At 39.1% G+C, this 24,934-nt stretch overlaps 1 protein-coding gene across 1 annotated transcript in view; it reads right to left on the reverse strand.

The window, feature by feature from the left end:
- The window catches only part of LOC145985632 (uncharacterized), a 78,102-nt gene extending 60,506 nt beyond the window's left edge, over positions 1 to 17,596 (reverse strand). The window contains exons 1-3 of the mRNA XM_083119702.1: positions 17,280 to 17,596; positions 2,231 to 2,394; positions 1,329 to 1,415 (exon numbers count right to left, since the gene is read on the reverse strand). Coding sequence (XP_082975828.1) covers positions 1,329 to 1,415; positions 2,231 to 2,394; positions 17,280 to 17,390 — 362 coding nt within the window. The 5' untranslated portion in view covers positions 17,391 to 17,596. The remainder of the gene's footprint in view (positions 1 to 1,328; positions 1,416 to 2,230; positions 2,395 to 17,279) is intronic.
- Positions 17,597 to 24,934: the final 7,338 nt, after the last annotated feature.

The following is a 24,934-nucleotide window of genomic DNA, read 5'->3' on the forward strand; positions in this document are numbered from 1 at the left end:
GAAAAGAGAAAAACACGCTGTTTCATGCAACATTGTTATTCATACAGGCAAGAGTTTCAATCTTCCTCGCATACAGCGCCACCGCTATTCGAGCGATTTCGTGCAGTTTGCAACTTCGTAACAAGTTTGAACATGCAGGCGCGCTCCCCGTCAAGTGGACTGCTGGCGTAGGCCTATCGTCTATCTATCAACGTGTTCGAAATGGGCAAGGTGATGAAACTTAGTTCCGATCTGAAGGATGATGTTATAAATTTGACCCTTAGAGGTTATTCGTTAAGAAAAATTGGACAAACTGTCAATAAATCACGCTCCACAGTTCAATACATAGTAAACAAATTTAGAGAGGAAGGTTCAACACAGAATGTGCCGAGAAAACCAAAAGAGAGACGGTTGAATAAACGTGATGAACGCTTATTTTATAAAGAGTGCGAGAAAACCCTCAACTAACAAGGGAGGTCATCTAAGTGTCCCCCTCCGATTTCCATGAAACGTGGCAGTGTATAGAGGAGCCCAAAGGAAAAAATGCGTATTTTTTGTTTCGGCTAAACAGTTTTAGGGGGCTACCCCCCCCCCCCCCTAAACCTTCCAGTTTATTGATGGTATCATGGATGCATGTCTATTTGGACATATTGAAGAACAATGTAAAGCAGAGTGCCCAAAAAATTGACATGCCGCTTATCTACAGATTCCAACAAGACAATGACAGTAAGCACAAGGCGCGAGTTAACATGAATTGGCTAATATGGAATGTGCTCAAACTACTACAAACACCAGTTCAAAGTCCAGACTTAAATCCCATTGAGCATTTATGGACAATTTTGAAGAGGCGAGTCCATAAAGCAGGTGTCAAGTAAAAACAAGAGTTGAAAACTGTTGTGCAAGCTGAGTGGAACAAAATAAGCTCTGAAACATGTCGGAAACTGGTTAATTCTATGAAGAACAGGTGTCAAGCAGTAATTAAAGCCAAAGGATACGCATCAAAGTGTTAGAACTGTCAGTCAATTTGCTCTGAATATACTTTTTTCTTTTACATTATTAAGTGTACGAATAGAAAAGTTGTACAAAAAATGGCATGTCTCTCTTTCAGTTTCCTTTAATTTATTATTGTCATTGGTTATACAGAATTTGGGTAAGATTTTATGTTCCTAATGATATTAGTTATTGAATTGTACAGAAACAATTTCAAAAGAGTGTATTTCCTTTCAGATATTAAAGCATTTTCTTTGAAAATCCGTATGTACGAATAAGAATGTTACATACTGTATATACACATATGTTCAGAACAAAAAAATGGAACTAGATTGTCCAACATATCAAAATATATTTACCGTTTCAAAGGAATATCACACCATTTCTTCAGACCAATCAGCACATCCATTGGTGAATAATCATCATAGCGTGATATTTTATTTAGCCTACAAAAGGAAAAAATATACATGGAAAAATGTAGAGAAACATTTCCTAAGCCAAAATCACATATAATTTGCAACGATGACTCTAAGTTATGAATATGTATAAATGGTCCATTTAAAAAAATGCATGCATATACATCTCTCTTTAGTGTGGATATCCGCAACCACATGGATGTTATCTTTCCTACTCGCTGGAGTAAATGGAAAGGATCTATTCCCTGGTCTGCGAGGCCACCCAACCTGAATCTACTCAATTTTTGTCTTGGGATATCTCAAATCACTTGTTTATGAGAGCCCAGTGAACATGGAATTAGTTGCCATGATTGTAGCCCCCTTGTGATGTGATTTGTAACATGGTACATATATTTTAAAGGGTGTGGCAGAATCTTGTACACTGTTGTTATACTTGCATTCTGGTTGGCCGATGATATTACCTTGAACACCTGTCGTGAGGTATTTAATTGTACGTTGTAAATGCCTGTTTGTCAATGCTATGTCACAGTTTCCAAATGTCAAGCATGTAACTCACACATATAAATCTTTGTCAAAAAATGTCACTACTTAATGTATGACAGCAGTGTCACTACCTGTCCATACATGTCATTCCTATGGGTGATGATACATGCTAGAGCTTCACAAGTTTTGGCCTGTATCTCATGCTGTCTTCTCTGACCCTAGGTCCCCTATCTCAAATTGTCTTGTTCATTGGTGCATCATGTATTTCCTGTTTCCTTTTTGCACACTTTTACTGAATCACCTTGTATATTTATCTACATACGCACCCCCCCCCCCCCCCCACACACACACACACATCATACCTGTAAGCTTTTATGTCCAGCAGATGATTTTCCTCACAGCAGTCTTCAATGTATTTAAGTGAAAATGTTTCCTCCTCACCCATCACATAAGAATCAGGAGGTGCCAATTTCAAAATATGATCTTTATGAAGTCCTGTTAGATTTAAAACTGAACCACCACCAAACTACGAGAGTAAAAGAGAAAACAGATGTTCTTAAATCAAATTATTTTAAACAACATATTCATATTAATTCTAAAATTCTTACTCCTTCAGATTCCCTACATAAAATATCCAGAGAATGTTTAAATCATAGTTAAATAAGGAATATTCAACTCAAGCTAGCTTCAAGCTGACAACAAACACACACAATCGAATACTTATTTACTCCTAAAAAAATAGTCCACGACTGATTAATACTGCAATAAAATACCAGATAGCCAATGACCATCTCTGGTGATAAACCCCATGCAATGCATGCATGAACATGGGTCTATTGAGAATTTTTTAATAAATATTAAGTAGGGCTGAGCCGATACCACCTTGAACCGATACAGACACTCTCACCGATACTTGTAAATTTGATTTTAAAACAATAAAGGTAACTTTTCTAACGGTGGAAGCGGCCCCGGCGCCCACCCAGCGTCGAATAACATGGGTACCTACCTGGGGGAAACCCTGGGGGGTAAAGGCGGTCAGGGGCGTGATGCTGATCACATCACCCCCACTCACGACCGGATCAAGAAAGTGTGGGGCGTTACCCCCACACCCCCTATACGCCTTCATGGCGTGGTGCTATGCACAGGGGAACACTTTACTTTTTTACAATAAAGGTTAGTTACCAAGTCATACTAACTCATCACATCACATTCCTTTAATGACATTAAATAACACCCAAATTATTATCAAGTAGTATTGTAATACTTTAAAATGACTTGTGACATTTAATCAAAGAAAAAGGTTTTTGAAATGTTGCAAGACTTTTTAATGTGTTGCAGTTTCAAAAAAAATGGTGGATTTTGTTTCTTCTTCAGTTTCATGTCAACCCTATTCATTCTTGTCCTTTTGATTAACATGGAGAGGGAGAAAAGTGTCATAAAAATAAACTCCTCACAAAAAGTTTGGAATATAAGAAGAAAGTGAAGAAATGGGAACAGAGACATTTATTGTACCAAAAATGATACGCCCTGTGATAGGACAAGTGACGATGCCAGCTTGCCAAGTTCACCAAAGCAACCAAATATAGTGAACGAAAAACAACCAAAATCAAGGGAAGGAAAAAACGTCTTCCCTATGAACTGTGCAAAACGGCCACAGTGTGTGACACACATAAAGTGAGTCCCTCAATAATGTGTATGGCCTCCTCTTGCACTGTGCAGTTCCCGCACACGTTGTGGCATCCCAGAGATGAGTGCATCGATGGCATCCTGTGGGAGACGGTCCCATTCAACCTGGGCAGCCTGGATGAGGTCTGGCAGTGATTGCGGAGGCTGTGGACGACGTGAAATGGCTTGCTTCAACATCGCCCACACATGCTCCATGCAATTCATGTCCGGGGAGAGTGCTGGCCAATCCATACGACGAACGTCAGCATCCTGCAGGAAATTGGTCACTGGTGCTCCACGATGTGGACGTGCGTTATCGTCCACAAAGACAAAGTCGGCACCATACTGGTAGCGAAATGGAAGCACGAAAAGCTGCAGCACTTCATCCACATAGCGTCGAGACGTCAACCGCCCTCGCAGTGGAATGAGAGGTGTCCGTCGCCCGTCACATGATACCTGCCCAAAACAAGATTCCACCACCACCAAAGGGATGGACTTCTTGCACATGCTGCTGCCTCCCATGGCGTTGGCGACGTCGCCAAACACGTTGTTGTTGCGTATCAGGCCGCAAACAGATCCTTGTTTCATCGGAAAACATCACATTCCGCCATTGTTGCACATCCCACCTACGATGTTCATCAGCCCATATTTGTCTCTTCCGCCGATGGTGAGGTCGCAGTGGCACACGTCTCAGCGGCCTATATGACCTTAGTTCGACACTATGCAAACGATACGATACGAACACCGTATGCTTGCAACAAGTCCTTTTGCAACTCCTGGGCAGTCGCTGTTGGCCTTCGGCGTGCAGTCACAGTAATGTATGCATCCTGACGGCATGTTGTCACTCTTGGACGACCACTTCTCGGCGTATCCGATACACTGTTCGTGTTCCTGAATCGTTTCCATGTTTTGGATACCGCTCCTTGGGTGACCCCGACCACACGTGCAACCTCCGCCTGTGTACGCCCTTGTTGCAACAATGTCACAATCCTGGTGCGATCAAACTGCGCTATCACCATCGTTAACGCCAGATATCCATTTAACGCTTGCACTGCTTCAAAGACACTGGATTTGACATGCTGCGTGACGGCCAGGTAAACTCGGCCGGTACTGATAGGTTGTACCACATTGTAGATGGCGCTAGCTGTTGCCCGGATATGCACGTATATCACATGGTGTTCTGCCTGCCTTCTTTTCTCATGTTTCCAACTACATTCCACCCGCACTGCACCCTGCCCATGTCCTCTCTCCCCGACAAATGGAATATTCCAGACTTTTTGTGAGGAGTTTATATGCAAATACGGTTAACAGTCACATAAAAGACTTACACAGAAAGGAAGAGTACAAGAAGAAATTGTTGAATCCCCAACCCTCCCTCTCCACTTGAATGTAGATTAAAACAAAATGAATTCCACAGTGACCTTCACCTGTCTTTTCCAACAACTCCACAATCTTCTTGCCCGGAAACAGCCCAGCATGGTAGTAATGCTGGTTTTAAAAACGTCCACCTTTCTTACCCCAAGAGTGTGCAAGTTGGAATTGGAAATGAATGATTTATGTTATTTCCACACAGCCTTTACCAGGTAGTTACATGCCTTCCAGAAGTTTGGGTGCACCTTTCCCTTTAGCCATGCCTTTGATCTTGTCAATCATCTGCTTCCCAGGAGGGTTTGGATTTGTCCAATAATTCTCGGAAAAACTAAGGAGCTTCTTCCAGTCTGCCACAAGGAAGGGCGAATGAGCTTTTGAAAAGGACAAATGTTGCTCTTGGCCTTGGTACTAGCGACTCAAAAACAATGGCATCGGAAGGTATCGGTGGGAAAATTTCCGATACATCGGTATCAGATCAGCTCTAATATTAAGTTTTATGTGAAAGTTTTCTGTTGTTTTTACCTTGCCGAGATAGCAAAGTGAAGAGTGATAAAATTTCAATTAATGAATTTCATATGGTGAAAAACAAGAGTGAATACATGTGTGTATGCACACATAGGTGAAGGTTAAAGTAGGGAAATTATGATACAAAAATCACATTTTCACACAACTTTATGAATTGTTTACATTTTAAAATGAGACATCATCAAAATAATGGTGACACATTGGTGAATTTTTTTAAACAAAACTGTAGATTCAGAATGTCAGAAAGGAAAGAAAAAAGAAAATTGTGTACCATAATTGCCATCCCATGAGGTTATTTTTGAGAGACTGATTGGGAACTTTGACAAAGATTTTTCGAGTCTTTTTAAATGGGTTCAGGTGAAGTGAAAGAGGGGAATTATGAGTCAGATACGGTGTTCAAATTATACAAAATAGAAATTTCAAAAACTTTCTTCAAATGAGTAGCATGGTAATTTTCAACACAAAATTGAGAATCAAGTTCTTATTTTTTATATATTTTTAACACATAATAAAAACACTCATAACACATTGAATAAGATGATCTGGTTCCATAGAAATATCTACAGGTGTGCGGGACAGAATTTTTTGGGTCAGGATGGGAAATTTTTTAAATCCAGACATTCGGGATGGGAAAAATTTGCAATTTCTCAACAAAGTCGGGAAATTTTCGAAATTTCCCGAAGCTCTGGAAATCTCGAATTCTACATGTGATTTTCACCTTACATGATTGTTTTTGTATTTCTGGTACAAAAACTAACAATTTTCGATAAGTTCCAGACATTTACAATTCAAAAAACGTCGAGAATTAATGATTTTTTAAAATGACCATTCGGTATTTCCCAACTGCTTGGGATCCTGAAAAGTGGGGAACGGGACGGTCCCGACTTTTCAGAATCCCATACACCCCTAGAAATATCTATAAAACTTCAATATGGAAGAAAAATTAACGTCACAAAATTCCCCAAAATAATGGTGACAATTAACTTATGTACTTGTGGAACAGGCAGTACTGGCCGTTATGGCAAAGAGTCAACTTCCCCCTAAGCCACACCTAATGACCTTTTGGGCCCCTTTCAAAGTTAAAACTAGCATGTCTTAAAACTTGCATGTAATACACAACAGGTGTAAACAATGTGGGAAATGTATCTTACATGTTTGCTCTGATTTGAATATGAAAGAGCTTTTGGTGCCTCCTTGAAAATATTTCGTTGGAAGTTGTTTATTGTGTGGAAATAAGAGACAGGCTGACTGAGCAACTGTAGATAATTTACATTCCTAAAGTATAAAGGTATGAGATGACATTTTGGTTCCTATTGGTGGCCACGTGTAAGTTAATTTGGTGGGGACCCACATGAAAGTTGTCGGGGCTCCTGAGGTTGAGTCAGTATGCTTCTGCTTCCATCGTTGTATGTAAATGGTAGATCCCTCATCAGCCTGTCATGAAGTTATTTGTGGTGTTCATTAACTAGTACAATACACCTAATTCTGATTGTTGACACATATTCTAAGTTCACAGACAGCAAGAAACAAGAGCAAGTCTTTCTGTTGAGTGCTCGCCTCAAAGAATATCCACTTTGAATTGTGTCACTGTTGACCCACATTTGTTCAGTACATAGATTTTTCCCCCACACAAGTGACACTACCTGTTACATTTGTGGGATTATACAAAAAAAAATATTCAGTACCACAGAGCTCCTACAGTATGTCCCCCTCTCCTTGCAGGCGTGGATGCCACGTCACTGGACAGGTACAGTAATGGTAGAGTACAAAGGCATTGCTTAACATAAGCGACTAGTAACAGCTAAAGCAACTTGGAGATACGTTGTCACAGTAACTGTTATGATGTCAGGTATTTATTGTCTGCTGCGCAAGTTATGCTAACACACCTAACCTATTCACATGCTTGTTGTTTTTATTAGGTGCATACATAAGTAGGTTAGGTTTGATGCTGTTAGCATGTATCTCCCAGTTGCTATGGCCATCTAGCCACTCGTTTGCTTACTCACAGTGCACAATAATATTCCTTTAACCCTCCATCGGCCATGTTCTCTCTCTGAGATACATGCAACTAAATTCTTCAGGGTTCCCACGCAAACTCCAAATCCATTTTCCCTGAGTTTTCCAGAATCCTCATATTTTTTCCAGAGTATTGAATTCACAGTAAAAGACTACTATAATTTTACAATGGCCTCCTCCATTTCCCCTCATAGCCATACCATCCTCACCTTCTTTATTACTGTTGCTTTCTGTTGCAAATAACAAAACCAGTTCAATAATAAAATAAAATTACAATTCTCTGCATGTAGTAATTAAGAACAAAGATGACCAGTTTTCTAGAACTTTAAACAACTCTGAAACAATTTCTAACACATCTGATATAGAACATTGAAATATTTTCACACTTTTCATAGATGTTTATAAATAGATACAATATCAATTAATCTGTAATGCGTACAATAATAGTTAAGACAAACAAGTTATTGGATTTTTAAAACATATAAAAATGAAGTGACAATTATTAGTACCGATGTAAAAAGGAATAATAAGTTACTGAGACTGAAATATAAAACAAGAAATGTACTTAATGTCTGATACAGCAAATTAAGAAACTTTACTTCTCAGAAGCCTCAAGTTTTTTTAAATTGTTCTGCTATAGCCTTTGCTTCTTCTTGCATCTTTTGTTGTTTGGCTTGTAAAGCACGGATCTCACTTGCTTTACGTTTCATTTCTTTCCTTTTGTCTTCTTTGTGATCACATTTCTTTCGCATCTTCTGCAATGCTTCTTCGTATCTAATATGTGCACCTTTAACACTCTGGATCATACCTTTGCTTACTTCTACATTTGACACTCCTCCTACCACTTTCACTGCATCATAAACTTGTCGAAAAATAGGCACAACAGACTCTTGTTTCAAGTTTTCTATTAAAACCTGCTTATTTACAGAAAACCCACTTTCCACATATGCATTGTCATGTGATAAAATCAAAACCAACTTAACAGTGCTCTATAACTCAGAGAAGTCATCCTTGCCCTTCATGACACCTGTAAAAAAAAATCAAGTGCATCAGTTTTGATTGAAAAGTTACAAAACTTATCTTTCAATTCCTTTTCACTACTGTCATTGACATTGTGCAACAATATCTTAAACTGGTGAATTACTTTATCACCAGTTACAGCCTTCATTCTCTTTCTCCTGAGAAGTTCCTGTATCAGGTCTTCCATGCGCTGAGCACATCGCTTTGGAAACTGAGTCATTTGCTTCGGAACTAAAAAACTAGCAGCTCTCGCCAACCTGAACTTTAAGAGAATTTGTAAAATATGGTGATAATCCATACAAAATTAAATATGACACTTTCGTAGGACCAAGTGTAAACTGCTGAGCAATCTTGCTATCTTTAAACATCTTGTTCAAAATGTCTCCTAAGCCTGCATGAAAATTAAAGGAACAATGGCCCATGACCATTTTTAGAGTTCACATAACTTCTGCTGCTCTTACATCTTCATTCACAACAAACTTTCCAAACTAGATTTTGGTTCACTTGGTGAAGGAACTGAAAGTGTTGACTCTTCTAACTCACTTTTTACTGCAGCACTAGAAGGTTTATTTTGGCCATCAAACTTTGTGCTTGGTAGGAAATAATTTTTCACAGATCGATGCAACTGAGTTTCAGTATTTCTTTTGCATGCAGCACTTTTTGAATGACTTACTGTAGCTTGACGTCCCATGTTACTAAGTTCAAACACTTTTTTACAAGTTTTACACTTTGCTTGTGTCAGACTGTCCTTTACGTCCTCTAGCCACTAAGACCACTCTGGGTTGACACCTGGATCAATCCACCGGGGATTAAAACTAGTGTGAAAAGTAGACATACTTTTCCTGAGCCTTTAAATACTAACTCTACAAATATCCTGCAAGAAAAACATGCTTTAGATTTGGTAATATTATGAGTGACAGTGATAATGACAGGAACTAACTAACTAACTCTCTAGCCTTCTTAAACCCGAAGGTTCATGGCTGCAGCAACACAGGCCTTCCATCTGTCCCTATCTTGAGCAAGATCTATATACTCTTTTCCATCCCTACCGATTTCCTTTAGGTCCATCTCAACGTTGTCCCTCCATCATTAGGAACAAGACAAGCCTAATCTAAGATGAAGAAGTGAGGAATGCTAGTACGTAATGGTACGTTAGTGACAGTTGCAAGTGCAAGTGTGATGGGGGAATAAGTATACACCATTCGACTGCCCTTCACCTCATGATATTCAATTTCTGCCATATCTGTTGAGAAAACTACTTCACTACATGATATTAATGTAGATCTGCTGGTCCTACAAGTAATTCAATTTTACACATATGTGAGCTATTGAGGCATGAAAAAATTCACATGTCATGTCATGACTATAACAATAGTTGAACATGATCAAAAACTTAAAATATGAACAAGTATTTATGAATAGTACATAATTCATATATGGCACTAGTAAGTAAATATTTAAAATTCTGTTCTAAATGCAGTAAATACACAATCAACAATACTGTACACAAAAGATGGCAGAAAATAAATATTTCCCTAAACAGGACACTCCATTTTTTTACTATTTTGTAAAAAAAGAAGGAAGAAAAAACTTAAAAATAATCCCTAAAAAGGGAAATCAGATGAACACTGGTTAACTTTAGACATCAGGTCATCTTTATTATGTGTTTTCCACATCTTCAAATATATTTTACATCATGTAAAAGATCAAAATCGGTTAATTAAATTTTAAAAAGCGCAAAATTTATGAGGGTATACAGTTGGTCACCAGCTCTGGAATCACATTTAAAAACAAGAAACAGACAAACAAATGCATATGAGTTCCTTGCTGAAAGAGAAATGCTACAACAACTTGGATTATCCACAGACAGGAGCATATTATATTCCCTCAGTTTTGCTTCATTGGGAACCATTAATCAATTACAAGATTTTCCCTGAGATTTGCATTTTTTTCAAATTCCCCAAGATTTCCAGGTTTTCCAGGTGTGTGGGAACCCTGTTTCTTCCCTCTCTGTCTGAATATCAGGGGTATCTTTTCAGGGCTATCTGCGAAGCCCAGACTCATTGACCAAAATACAGAAAAAAATATTATCAGAAATGTGCATAAAATTGTTTATTTCAATAAGAAGATGAACCTGATTTCTTAGGAGTTGGAAACATTGCACGCTTTCTTCGAATTCGCGAGGTGGCTGGTGGGCAACTCCATGGAGTAATGGGCGAACGTGACAGAGCTCTCTTACAGATCACCCGATCAGTGTTACAAACCAATTTTTCCCAGCATGTAATTTCCCCAGGAACGGGGAATTGTGGAGCCAAACTGTTACAGGAGAGGGAACAGGGTTATATATGGCAGGAAAATTCCCTCTGAACTTCCTCAACAGTCTGGGTCAATGTTGCAAACCAATTTTTCCCAGGAACAGGTAATTTTGAAGCCAAATTATCGCAGGCAAGGGGAAAGTGTGGCATATGGTAAGGCATCATTGAACCCTTGTAGACAACTTGAAAAGAGGTCGTTGACCTTCAAACAACTAGAGTTACAGTTACAGGAGGAGAAAATTGTTGGCTGACCAGGAATGGTTTATGAGTGAATCTAAAAATTACCACAGTGAGAAGGACCAGTTCTAGTCTATATCGCATCGAGTGGTCTTTAAGGGTTCCTTGGTGCATGGAATTTATTTAGAGTCAGCGTGTGAATACAGTAGTGAGTGGATTGTATTTTTGTGAATGATATGTGCTGCGTTGTGTAGTGAACTGAAATGAGGGACATAATTAACAAGCTGTCTATTCAGCATACGTATGACGACAAGCTCCAAATCGTTGTGGATTTTTCTTTTATGTCCATTTTATATCCATTTATATATATATATATATATATATATATATATAATATATGCATGTATGTACATAACACTTCTGTAAAATATTCTGTGAAATAGTAGTGCCAAGCTTTCTAAAACCTCGGAAAATATACGACCCACATTCTTCCCCGTTACTTAGCCTAGAGCCACTGCTCCAATGTCGGGGTTTCAAATGCTGTGGTGGATCTATAAAAATGTCCTCTTTATAAAAGTTTGTCATGTGGTAACTCTAGTTGTTTGTATCTGTGATACAGAGCGACTGATTTCATTTGGGTTAATGGTAGTATAGTCTGTTTTTTAGAATGGACCGTTAGGATCTGGAAAAGAGCTGAATTCATTCGTTCCATGCCCTGCAGAGGAGATAGTGAATGCAATGAATACCATATCAGTGATAAAGGCTTGTCTGTGTTTGTGGTTATGGTAAATGTCTGTTATATCGGAGACATATTACTATCGGATATTTTCAGTTTCAAATGGTTCATACTTACCAAGTGTGTATTGCGGAACATAGTTTAAGGTGCCATTATATTCTTTACACGAAAATATCTTCGATTTTTCACATTACGAGTAATTCTTTTGGGTCCTTTCTTCCGTTGCGGAACATACAATATGGCACGCACAGCTGTGGATCATCACGCGTCGTGCTTGTGTTTTGCCGATTTGGAGTGGGTATACAGTGTTTCAACATTCTTAACCAAAAAATACCTAATTTCGTGTTCATTATGTCATCACAAACCATTGACGGATAGCCCCAAAACCATTGATGGATAGCCCCAAAAATCATTGATGGATAGCCCCAAAAACCATTGACGGATAGCCCCAAAAACCATTCACGATAGCCCCACGGACCATTTCCGGCAAGGTTAGGTTAGGTAAGCATAGTTTAAAAAAAATTCTCGTAAAAAAAAAGGCACGTTTGGAAACACTGGCTGGTGACTATTGACGCTTGCACCATCTGCAGGTACATAATGGAAACAACGGCATATGTTGTCGCTTTGCACAAAATCCAAGTTTATTGTATCAAAAGTGCTTATTTCTTGTTGTTCAGCATTCTACGGTGAGAAAATACCTCCACGAACTTCCAAAATGCTACAGATACTCATTTCCATAAGTAGTTTCTTCTGTAAAAATGAAGAAATGTGTCTCCGATATAACAGACAATTACCGTGGTTATTTATGCAGAATCAAAGATGGCACCGGTCAACACAGTTGTGTCTAGTTCAGCTCCCGGTAAAAGTAGAATTATTTCAGATATTAGGTGTGCCAAGTGTTGTAAAATAGTGAGGAATGGTATAATTTGTGATAACTGTGACAAATGGACCCATTTTCGATGTGTCGGAGTGGATGATAATGATTTACCAGATGAAAATGTGGAGTGGAATTGTCCGCGATGCTACACAGACGCCCATGCCGGCAAGATGGCGACCGATTACGCTAGTAGAAATAATGAAGAATCTCTAATGAAGATTATTGAAATATTGGAATATGACTTACGTGTTCTGAAGATTGAAAATGAAGAGTTAAGGAAGAACGCTACTTTTCAAGTGGAAAATGAATTTAAGCTCACCACTCCAAAGAAAGTAAGTCTAAGACAATGGGAAACTGTCCACTATAAAGCCATTTAATGCTAAGATTATTTTATGTGGAGATTTCAATATTGACTTTAGGTTAGTAAAGAATCTATGTTAAATAATCTATTTTCCTCGTTCAATTTAGCTATAACTACAACTGAGATTAATAATAATAATAATAATCCGTTGCGCAACAGCCCATGAAGGGCCAAGGCATACCTACCGACTGCCAGTCTCCCTCCCACGCTAGTCGTGCGTCACCTCTAAGCATGGAGATCTTCAACCAGTATTGGAATAGTCGGGGGGTCAGCCCGACGTATCCCCAGCCGTTATAGTAGGTCTTCTCGACCGGATTACGCTCACTCATTCGGAGCTCCCCAATTTCCTCACGATGGTGGGTTGCCACCGGCCCTATACGCAGGCCGAATAAATTCCGACCAGAGCCGGATTCGAACCTGCGCCGTCTCGCAGCGAACGATCTCAAGACGAGTGAACGCCTTAACCCGCTCACAACTGAGATTACTAGGCCCAAACTCGGAGGTGGAAGTTGCCTTCATAACATAGTTACTGTTATGGATGGGTTAATTAAAAGCTCAATTGTTAAAACTGTTGTATCTGATCATTGGGCAGTTTTACTTAAGTCTCAGGTTAATTTTCTTAAAGTCACATCTAAAATTGATACCAAAAACTGCAAGTAAAGGGTGGGACTAATGAAAGAGGAAAATATTTTAAAATTTCATGATGAATTATCACTTCAAAGGAGAATGTGAATGTTTTTTATTATATTAGTACTGGTTCAAATGGCATTAAGAATCTGTATATAAATAGTAAGAAGAAATTATATAGATTAGTTAGGGAAAGTAGGATTAAGGTTAATGATAATTTTATGAACAACTCTAGTAATAAGTCAAAAGCAATGTGGAATATTGTAAAAAAAGACAGTAATTCCATATATGTGAACAGAAAAGATTTTAATAACCAATTTAGCACGTCTGAACTCAACAATTTTTTTATTAATAAAGTGGAAGAAATACTGAACAAAGTTTCATCTTGCCCAAGTAAAAATGATTCAAGATTTTATTTAAATGGATTATTAAAACCTACCACTACTTTTAATTTTCATCTTGTTGAAGTAAAAGACATTGAAAGAGCAATCATTAAAATGAGTAGTAGTAGATGTGAGGATAGTTATAACTTAAGCTCCATCATATTGAAATTTGGAATAAATTTTATAAAGGAACCTTTAACTCATATTATAAATTCATGTATTATTGGGTGTGTTTTCCCTGAAGATTTCAAGATTGTAAAAGTGATACCCATATTTAAAAAGGGTAATAAGTCTTTTCCTGATAGTTACAGACCTATTTCGTTGGTTCCAGTCGTATCAAAAGTTTTTGAGAGTGTCCTAAATAATCAGATTGTTGTTTATTTTGAACAAAATAAGTTATTTAGTAACTCTCAATTTGGCTATAGAACTAACTGGTCTAGGTACTGTTGTCTCATTCTTGAAAAATTGTATACTAGGGTTACACAGTAAGAAAGTTGTTAATGTGAAACTCTATGATTTGTCCAAAGCATTCGATACTGGATCTCACTCTCTTCTGCTAAAAAAGTTAAGATTTTATGGTTTTGAGGATGGAGCGCTGGCACTTTTGCAATCATATTTAAGTGGGAGATCTCAGAGAGTGGTTTTTGAAGAAAAGAAGTCAAACTTGTTACCTGTTAAACATGGAGTGCCTCAAGGATCTATTCTGCATCCTATTATTTTTATTATTTACATAAATGATTTGCCATATAACATTTCAACACCATTGGTCAGTAGTTACCTATTTGCTGATGAGGTACCAGTTTCATAGATCGGAGACACATTAAAATCGGATATTTTGTGTTTCGCATGGTTCGTACTTACCAATTGTGTATTGCGGAATATAGTTCAAGGTGCCATTATGCTTTTTACATGAAAACACAACACTTTTTCTACTAAAATAATGCATTTTTCTAAGTGCTACAGAACGCACATAACGTTTTGATATCACTTATTTTGCAAATATCGCTTCTTTTGTTTTCGAATATCAGTGTTTCCAAACGTCTTCACCGAAAAATTCCTACTATCGTGTTTGTCACGTGTGCAAATTGAACATTATGCACGGGTAGCTGACGGATAGCCCCACGAAACATTCCGATAAGGTTAGGTTAGGTTAGGCAAGCATAGTTAAAAAAAAAAAAAAAAAAGAGGTTGGAAACACTGACATGATTTCCCGGTCAAATATATACCACGATGAAAGAAAATACCTCGACTAACTTTACAGAAACTCATTTCCGTAAGTTGTTTCTTCAGTAAAAATGAAGAAATGTGTCTCCGATGTATGAAACTGTTACCTGCTGACAATATTAATATCTGTTTGAACTCAGATTCTAATAATCTTTTGAGGTTGCCATTAAAATCTACTTCCGATATTGTTCAGGACTGGTGTACTGCTAACTTGCTTTGTATAAACACTGATAAGATCCAAAACTTGGAACTTACATATAATAGTAATAATCATAATACAGAGCATGAAAAGAATTCTGTCACCTTTTTGGTATTCTTAATAGATCATCATTTGGAATGGAAGGGACATATCGGTAGAGTTGAATCCAGAGTTAGTAAAGGGGTTTATTTAATGCGTAGGTTAAGATTGTGTGTAAGCTTGAAGGTTCTAAAAACTGTTTATTATACACAGGTACACAGTCACTTAAGGTATGGTACCTTACTTTGGGGTCATCAGCCTTCAATAAAAAGATTATTAAGAGTGCAAAAGATATGTGTAAGATTAATGTGTGGTCTTCCAAGCCGTGGCCACTGTAAGTTAAGTTTTGTTAGACCAGGTATTATGACAGCTCCTGCTATCTTTGTATTCCAATGCCTACTCTATATACAGTGAGGTGCGGTGACGTCAACACTTGGGGTCAGTGGCGTGCTCAAAGGGGGGGGGGTTGGTGTGGGTCACACCCCTCCTCCCTTTAGGGCCAGTATTCCTACAAGAAAGAAGAATGTCAATAACAGGAAAAGATTGCAAAATTATGAATGAGTACTAGAAAAAAGTACACGTAATCAACACCCACATTCGAAAATAAAAAACTATTTGATTTGACTCTAAGCCAGAGATCCTGGGTTCGAATCTCGGGTTAGCCATTTGTGTTCTTTGTGTGTGTCCCTTCATCAATTTTGTCGTACCAAAAGTAAAATAAACCAAATTGAGCAATCAATCAATGATTTGATTTCATTTTTGTTACTTAGCGTCGCTTTTTTGTCACATTTGGTTAATTGCGAAGGTGATACGATGAAACTGATAAAGGGACGAGCACAGGGAACGCCCATGCCCGGGTCGGGGTTCGAACCCGGAACTCCTGGTGTCGTAGCGTAGAGGATTTACAAAAAAATTATGAGAAACCAATCCCCTATCTGTCCTATAGGAGGTAGACTAGGGAACCTGAAAGCCTGGGCTTTCAACCATTGCAGCGGGGGGTGAGGGGACAAGGGAGGTAGAAATCTTCCTTTTCCTTGGGCCGGCCGTTCCTACCTGGAAACTGGTCTGGCGGAAGAAGAGCGAGCTAGGATATCCAGCCAGCTTTGCCCGCGAATCACACCGATGGACGAGAAGCGCGTGGAAAAGAAGGTGTTGCATATGAACTGTGGCTTTAACAAGACAATAAATATTGTGATTTGAATATAATTCGAGATGTGAGATTGATTGATCTATCTCTGCTAGACTAGCTACTCCTCAGTGCACGTCACTGTCTATATAAAAGAAAACATTGACATTTATGAGGAGTTAGGGTGTTCACATACCTATCAAACCAGAAATAGGGATTGTTTAGATGTAATTACAACAAGACACAAAAAACCTTTTACTACATGTCAGTTAAGTTTTACAATGTTCTCCCTCCATCTTTAAGGCAACTGCCCTTTTTAAGTTCAAAAGAAAACTCAAAAAAATATTGACTGATAATTGTATATATAGGGTAGAAGAATTCTTTGAAATTATTTTGTTAGGTAAAATAGTTATGGTTGTAAGATAATAATGTTAACTACTAAATTTATGTAAGTGGTGTTAAGTTTCTAAAATGCTGTTGGGATGTTTGTAAGATTTAGATGTACTTTATTAGTATAAGGCTAGGATATATTTCTGACAATTGTAATACATGTGATGTTCTCATATGTTTCTACAATAAAAATTATTATTATTTTTATTATTAAGAGAAGGTAATTTGGAGACTGTACTGGAATGTGATGACGATTGCAATGCGTACAAGTGAGGCCAATGAAGGGTTAGCAGGACATAACCGTGTCACATCAACAATCAAATTACATGTAATTTTACGTAGAGAAGATAATAAAATTACCTCAATCATTTCTCGTATTCTCTTCTTGTCTCCACATGGTCGAATAGAAAACCTCAATGGGATAAAGTCTTCTGTCATAAACAAACTTCTATGAAAGTTAAATTTCTCCATGTTACGTTCTGTAAACACAGGAATATTCTGAAGAATCAAACTGCATTCTACGAAAAGATAACGATAATAATTTATTATTTGTTTCTAATATACACTTTTACTTTTACAGCCAAAAATTCCATGTGATCTCATCGCAGATATGTAAAAAAACACCACATCCTGAGAAATAAAATTGTTGTAAACACCTTCCCTCCATATACACTCCATACTCCCTCCATTCAATGTTACCAGTTCGCGTAAACTGTAGATCACAGATTTCCTGGATCACAGATTCCTGGATCTTTCTTTTTGGACAACACTGAGCAACCTTGCGTTCTGACGTCACCGGGTAGTGATTTTATGCTAAGGCCGTGTCCGAAAGGTGCAAGACCGTACTTGAAGCGAGCATCCTCCGAGTATAGTCTTGGAGTGCGGTCTTCAAGTCGTGGACTGGAAGTGAAAGTCTTTCGAATTGCACTTCGACTGCAGTGCCAAATACGATCAGTAGATAAAACTTATTACTCGTTGTTTTCCCCAAGGTTTAAACACTTGTTTTTCACCATACAAATCATATAGCATTTTCAAATGTTCGTACACATATATTTCTACACATTATAAGAATTTTAACCAACAACTTGCTGGCCCATAACGTATATTTAACCTGTGTTGCTGGCTTTCTACCTCCGTGATTTTAAACAAACGAACAACGAGTGTGGAAATCACGTGACCTAGTCAGCTCCTGTCTGTACTGCAAGTTGTGCACTTGCGAACTTCTGTTCTTGGCGCTTTCGAACTGTACTAGGTGACGTCACTTCCACTAAGACCATACTTCAAGTTCGTACTTTGTACCTTTCGGACAGAGCCGTCGTTAGGTTAGGCTAGCTAGGTTTAGTTCCCTTAGCATAAATAATAAATTTTCAGTGTATTTATGCTAATAGTCAATATAACCAAACCTAACAACGTAGCCTGCATTCCTAGTCCGACGTCAAAACGCAAGGTTTCTCTAGGGAGACACCCAAAGTATTTCGGTAGCGTTGCAGGCAAGAAATGAAAGAGTCTACAAACGACAACAAAAATTTGTTTCGAAAACCTTTTAGATAATACAGACAAAGTAGTAGCTAAAGTGAGAGCCGCGGTAGCTCAGCGCGCTACGACGCCAGGGGTTCCGGCTTGGAATCCCCTTTAGGATATGGATGTTTGTGTTTGTCGGGGGATACTACCACATAGGGGTATTCCTTTATAAAAAAAAATCGTTAAGGCATCTGACTTCCATGCGAGGACCCGGGTTCGATCCAGACGGGGGAGAACCGGTTGTTGTTTTTTACCTGTTCAAGCGCCTCCGGCGCCCAGCCAGCGTCGTATAAAGCTTGACGTCCACTGAAACGCGGCGAAATAGGGAAATATCAGGCAACAGAACTTCTGTTGTCTGCTTTTATTGAAATCAAATGGTATGACGTCCACTACAGGGAAAAGCGCGGAACGGAAGCCGGAATTTCCGTGCCAGAAGTCTGCAGGTTATCTTAAGGTTTATCTGAATTCTGTTTCCGGCGTCTTCGTGGGCGTCAAGCTTAAAGTGATGGGTACCTGAAGGAAACTGGCGGGTAAAAGCGGCCAGGGGCATGGTCTAATCACATCACCTCCACCTTCGGTCGTGATCAAGAAAGTGTGGGACCCTACTCCGCACCCTCTATGCGCCTTTATGGCGTAGTGCAAAGCACTTTTTAGTGGCCTAGGTAAAGTTCTCCGTGCACTTTTGCACCATGCCATGAGGTCCCATGCATTCTTCGATCTCCCGCAAAGGTTGCACCCAGGTACCATTTTTAAATTGAGGCTTGGTGAGCCCCAGAGCTGCTGTAGCAGCAAGTCATAAGTTTCCGAAAATGACATTCTTGAATCTTGTTGAAGCTAAGGATTATTATGTTGTCTTGGCCCCCGCTTTTCTTGTTTCCGGCCCTCTTTACATCCATTCAATCTTCAATCTTACTCCTTCTATATCTCATCCTGGGTGCCTCGAGAACAGAATAATAAGCAGGGATTTCAGAAAAGGGGTCGTACACTCTAGGGCCGGCGCCAGTCATTTTGCCCCCCTCCCCCGCCTGTCATTACGCAGCAACGGGAAATTGAAAATCAATATAGCCTATTCCTAATTATAAGTAAAACATCAAACTATAAAATAAATAATGAGACTGGTTACGCTACTTCAATAATATTAAGCACAAATGGATATCTCGCTCGACCACAGTTAAACTTTAAGAAAAGCGACACTAATCTTATATTATTATATTTTATGAAAACTCTCTCTCTCTCTCTCTCTTAAACGTATCTTAAATGTAACAAGCATTAGGAAAGAAGAAAAGGCTTGACTTCATATGTTTACCGTTGTAAGTCTGTGATATATGATTGGATTTTTAAAATGTGGGTGTCGATCTAAAGCCTGAATTCTTTCTTGCGTTGTTCCCGCATAAAGCTGCTCTTGGGTTCACGCAGCCTCAAATTAATGGATACCTGGGGGTAGCCCTGGGAGGTAAAGGCGGCCGGAGAGTGGTGCTGATCACATCAAACAAAATGGCCGAGATCGAGAATGTGTGTGGTCCTACCCCCACATCCTCTAAATGTGCCTTGATGACATGGTGCTATATGCACAAGGAACTTTACCTTTGCATGTAATATTATTTTTCATATAATGCTATCTTGCATAAAATTGAAACAAGCGTGTTTCAGACATGATTGACCGAAGATAGTATTTTTATTAATTTTAATTTCCAAAAAAAAACTTTGTTCGCCACTTGCCACGGTTACCGACAAAGTTAATAAACTGGAAGTTCTACACTCCCATTAGGTGCAAAATCATGACCCTTTATCAGTTTAAGGTCTCCTTTGGAGTAATTGTTTTATTATAGCCGAAAGCAATTTTAATTCATCTCTTAATTCGGTAGCCTTCATGTGTTAACATTCCGGCAAGTTTTCTACACTTTTCAGACAAAAGATCAGATAGCATGTCTTTATGCTTGCAAATATCATAAAAGAAATTGAAAAATTCACTATGATGTTCAAGCTGCTCAAATCTTTCTCTTAGAGCTAAAACAATCGTCTAGGCCCTGGTATCCTGGTAATAAGAATCAACTTTCTACCGTTTTTGTGGATCTTCAACAGTTTCATCATACTGAAACTAAGGCTCTGTCCGAAAGGTACGAAGTACGTACTTGAAGCATGGTTTTGGCGGAAGTGACGTCACCTAGTGCAGTTCGAAAGCGCCAAGTATAAGATCCACCAAGCTTTCTGAAACCTCGGAAAATATGCGAACTAACCAGCCTCCCCCACCCCCTTCTTTCACCCCCGGTGTTTGCTCTGGCGCTGGTCAGGCAAGGACCTTCCCACTTCCGCTGACACAGTGTTGCTAATTTTACTCTCTTCAAGAATTCGAGGAGTGTTGTTGATGTTCGTAGACGTGTTTTTGAGTAAGTGTAAAGTGTCGAAAGTTGTGCACAGCAGTGAGCGAAATTTGCTACTACGAATCATCGAGAAGTGTGAAGAAGAGAAAAGAGAAGGGTGGAATTATCCTCGCGATCAACCCCTAAAGAGAGCAGTATATCTAACGGGCGCTGCGACGCCAAGGGTCCCGGGTTCGAATCCCGGTCGGGCTTGGTTGTTTGTGAATGTCCTTTCATCAATTTCATCACTCATCCCAATCTTCGCAAATTAGCCAAGAGGCACAAAACGTGAAGTAAAATAAACTAAATCAAATTAAATCAAAATATCTAACGGGACGGTCGGAGTCATTGCTTAAAAAACTGAAAAGAGAGAAAAAAGATTTGCAAACCCCTGACCAGAAATTGTCCATGAAATGTACGTAGTGAAAAGAGAAGTTCCTACAATATTGAAACTTTTAGCTATTGCTAAGGAAGGAATTAATTATCATGGGGGTCGAGAAACATTACGGAAAATTATGAAACAAATAGGCTTTAAATTTAAAAAATGTAGAAACTCTCGCTTAGCTCTGGTTGAACGAAGCAACATTGTGGTTTGGAGAGCAAGATATCTTCGTGCGATCAACAGATTCCGCAACGAAGGGAGGCCTGTTGTTTACATTGATGAAACTTGGATTCATGCTTTTTCTTTTTTTTTACATATTTTTTTTTATAGTTTACATAATTTAGAATATTAATCTTATGTGTTTAAATTGTTGATATCCTTCTGCGAGACAGCAGGCGTTTTTAACTTTAGTGTCCCCCTCGCTCCTCTCTCTTATGCTATGTTATTTGAATTACCACGTCTAGAAACGTATTTGTTTACTTGCAAACCTTTCACGGCACACGCCCACTTCTAGATTTGGCAACACAGGGGGGGAAAACACGTGTTTCTGCCATCCTTTCCCTTGCCCCAGAGTTCCCGAGCTCCCCTCCTAAACATTCGACACTAGCGCCACTTGTTTCTGGCCAGGGTTTCAAATAAGTTGGTGGATCTTATACAGGAGTACGCAAGTGCATATCTCGCAGTGCAGATGGAAGCTGACTCGGTCACGTGATTTCCGCACTCGTTGTTCGTTTGTTTAAAATCGCGGAGGTAGAAGGTCAGCAACACAGGTTAAATATACGTTATGGGCCAGCAAGTTGTTGGTTAAAGTGCTTATAATGTGTGGAATTGTATGTGTACGAACATTTGAAAATGCAACGTGATTTCTATGGTGAAAAACAAGTGTTTATAACGTGGGGAAAACAACGAGTACTCAGCTTTATCTACTGATCGTATTTGGCGCTGCAGTCGAAGTGCAATTCGAAAGACTTTCACTTCCAGTCCACGACTTCAAGACCGTACTCCAAGACTATACTCGGAGGATGCTCGCTTCAAGTACGGTCTTGCACCTTTGGGACACGGCCTGATTCTTCTTTCGATTTCGGCCCTGTACAGTGTTGCCTATCTCTGGATCATCTATATCTAAATTCGATGCCAATTCTCTCTCATCAACCGGGACTCACAGGTCGTCGCCGCCCCCGACGCCTCCCCGAGAGGAGGGAGGGAGGTCCTGCCAGGCTGCCAAGTGGCGTCTAAGAAACTGAAATTTTTCATCACTCCTGATTTTTTCAAAGCGCTATGTTTACAAGAAATCATCTAACAGCATCTAACAAATCGTAGATTAATGTTTTGAAGACATTTGCTCATTACATTACGTGGAGTAAAAAGTCATACCAGATAACTAGTGAGCAAAGGAATGTAAAGCCACACTGAGCCTCATGTGCGACCATGTGGACAGTTTTATTGTCGCCAATTATTTGAAGGAGCCCATCATAGACCTCTCCCCCTTGATATCTCAACGGAGTTAAGGCATCGAATCTGCTTTCCCACCTTGTGGTTGTTGCACTCTGAGGTTTTAAAGTGAGACTATTTCCTTCAAAACGGTGGGTTGGCATATATTAACTTCCAAGTTATATAAAATAATATAATATTATATTATAACTTTCAAGTTTTCAATAGGCTTATTTCTTTTCTTCTCTTCAAATTTTGCCGCCCTGAAAATTTGCCGCTCTGGGGCGGTGGCCTTGATACATTCGGCGATTCGGTTTGGAATGGAGTCGTAGAACCGTTGCATCCTCTTCTGAGGCAAGTAACTGGCCCTCGATATCCTACAGATCGGCACTAGGCCGGAGTTGACGTCCGAGCTGATCCCACACATTTTCTATCGGGGACAGATCAGGGGATCCTGATCGCCACTAGATTACCTCGACATGATGCAGGCAGTCCATAGACACATGTGGCGTGTGCGGACGAGCGTTGTCTTGTTGAAAGACTGTACCAGGATGCTGTGGGTTTCTCATGAGGGGTGACACTTGAGGACGCAGGATGTCCGTGACGTACAGCTGTGTCATCAGAGTCCCCTGAACCATTACCAGAGGTGATTTGAAGTCTAAGCCTATGGCTCCCCACACCATGATGTCAGGGATAATGCCGGTATGTGTCTCTCCATAACATTCGCAGGATGTGTCCTCTCCAGGCCCGTAGCCAGGATCTTATTTGGGGAGGGGTCATCCCTTATCAGCGCAGGAGTCGGCAGAAATATTTGTAGAGGGGGACAGGCAACTGATAAAACTTGATTAATAGAAGTAATAAAGATAATAATAATTATTATCACGGTTATAAATGTGATTTTACAATAATAACTATTATAAGTTATTAAAAATAAATCAATTTCAACCCAAATTTATCATTGTTATAATTATTATATGAATGGAGATACTTTGCACCGTATGACAGTGTCGTCCATTGTTTTTCTTATATTTTGTAAAGTCAGTGTACTGAAATTTATAGTTATTGTTATTAACATTTGCACAATCAGTTAAAAAAAGGCTTTAAAAGTTAGAGCCAAATGTTACTAATGAAGTTTATATTGTGTGGAAGCTGTGGATCCAGTTATTCTTTGGATTAAATGGTAGAATATAAAAATATAACCTGGTTGATTGATTTGGTGTTTTAAGTCCATTTAATCAAGCCCATATGGTCACAAATTAAGACAGGCAGTGGGATCAAACAATACAACACCCTGCCTAAAGAATTTGTGTGGGTTGATGATGTCAGGAAACTTGTAGATAGGTTATTGGTGATAGCTGGGGAGGAAAATGCTGGCAACCACAATTTTTACAATGAAAAGGTTGGAATTATGGACATGATAAGCACAAAATTGTCTAATTTTATAGTGAATGACACTAAGGGGATTGGATATCTTATAAAAATTATTAATACTCTACCACCTAAATTTTGGAATATTTCTGAGGGTCGGGGGCTTGTTAATGACATTATAAACAAGCTGCCATTTGAACTACACATTCCAGGCTATCAGTATTGTGGTCCCGGCACAAAACTAGATCATAGATTAAACAGAGGTGATCCTGGTGTTAATCCCCTAGATGCTGCTTGTAGAGACTATGACATAGCATACGACACACATTCTGATCTTGACAAGAGACATGTTGCAGACAAGAAATTAGAAGAGGCTGCATTTGGTAGATTTGTAAGCAAAGATGCTTCTTTGAGTGAAAAAATAGCAGCATTGGGAACCACCATAGCTATGAACACCAAACAAAAACTGGGGTGGGGGCTGTGAATATGTATATAATAAACCTACAATGAAGGCCAAGGGTGTTATGTATCAGATACCTTATGCAGGTCTTAAATCTCTTAAAACTATTGATAGTCTTTTAACCAAAAAGCAGCGCAAGAAAAAAAATTCTTGTATTGCCAAGGGCCATGGTATGAAATTGTTGCTTAGCACCCCCCAATTAAAAAAATTACAACAATCTAGAAAAAAATCACATGTGGGGGGATTTATATTTACTATCCCTGCCATCTTAGCTGCTCTCGGGGCTGTTGGGAGCTTGGCTGGGGGATCAGCTGCCATAGCAAAAACAGTAATAGATGCCAAGAAAAATAGGGCAGAATTAGATGAATTGAAGCGCCATAACCTGGCCATAGAGAAACAAGGCAAAGGTGTTAAGAGAGCCATGAATAAGTTTAAAAAAAACAAGAGCCGCTTACAAACCAAGATATTGAAGCTTTAATCAAGCCACTGGGCA

The sequence above is a fragment of the Lepisma saccharinum genome, chromosome 3 (assembly GCF_977018435.1).
Source record: "Lepisma saccharinum chromosome 3, izLepSacc3.1, whole genome shotgun sequence".
NCBI lineage: Eukaryota > Metazoa > Arthropoda > Insecta > Zygentoma > Lepismatidae > Lepisma > Lepisma saccharinum.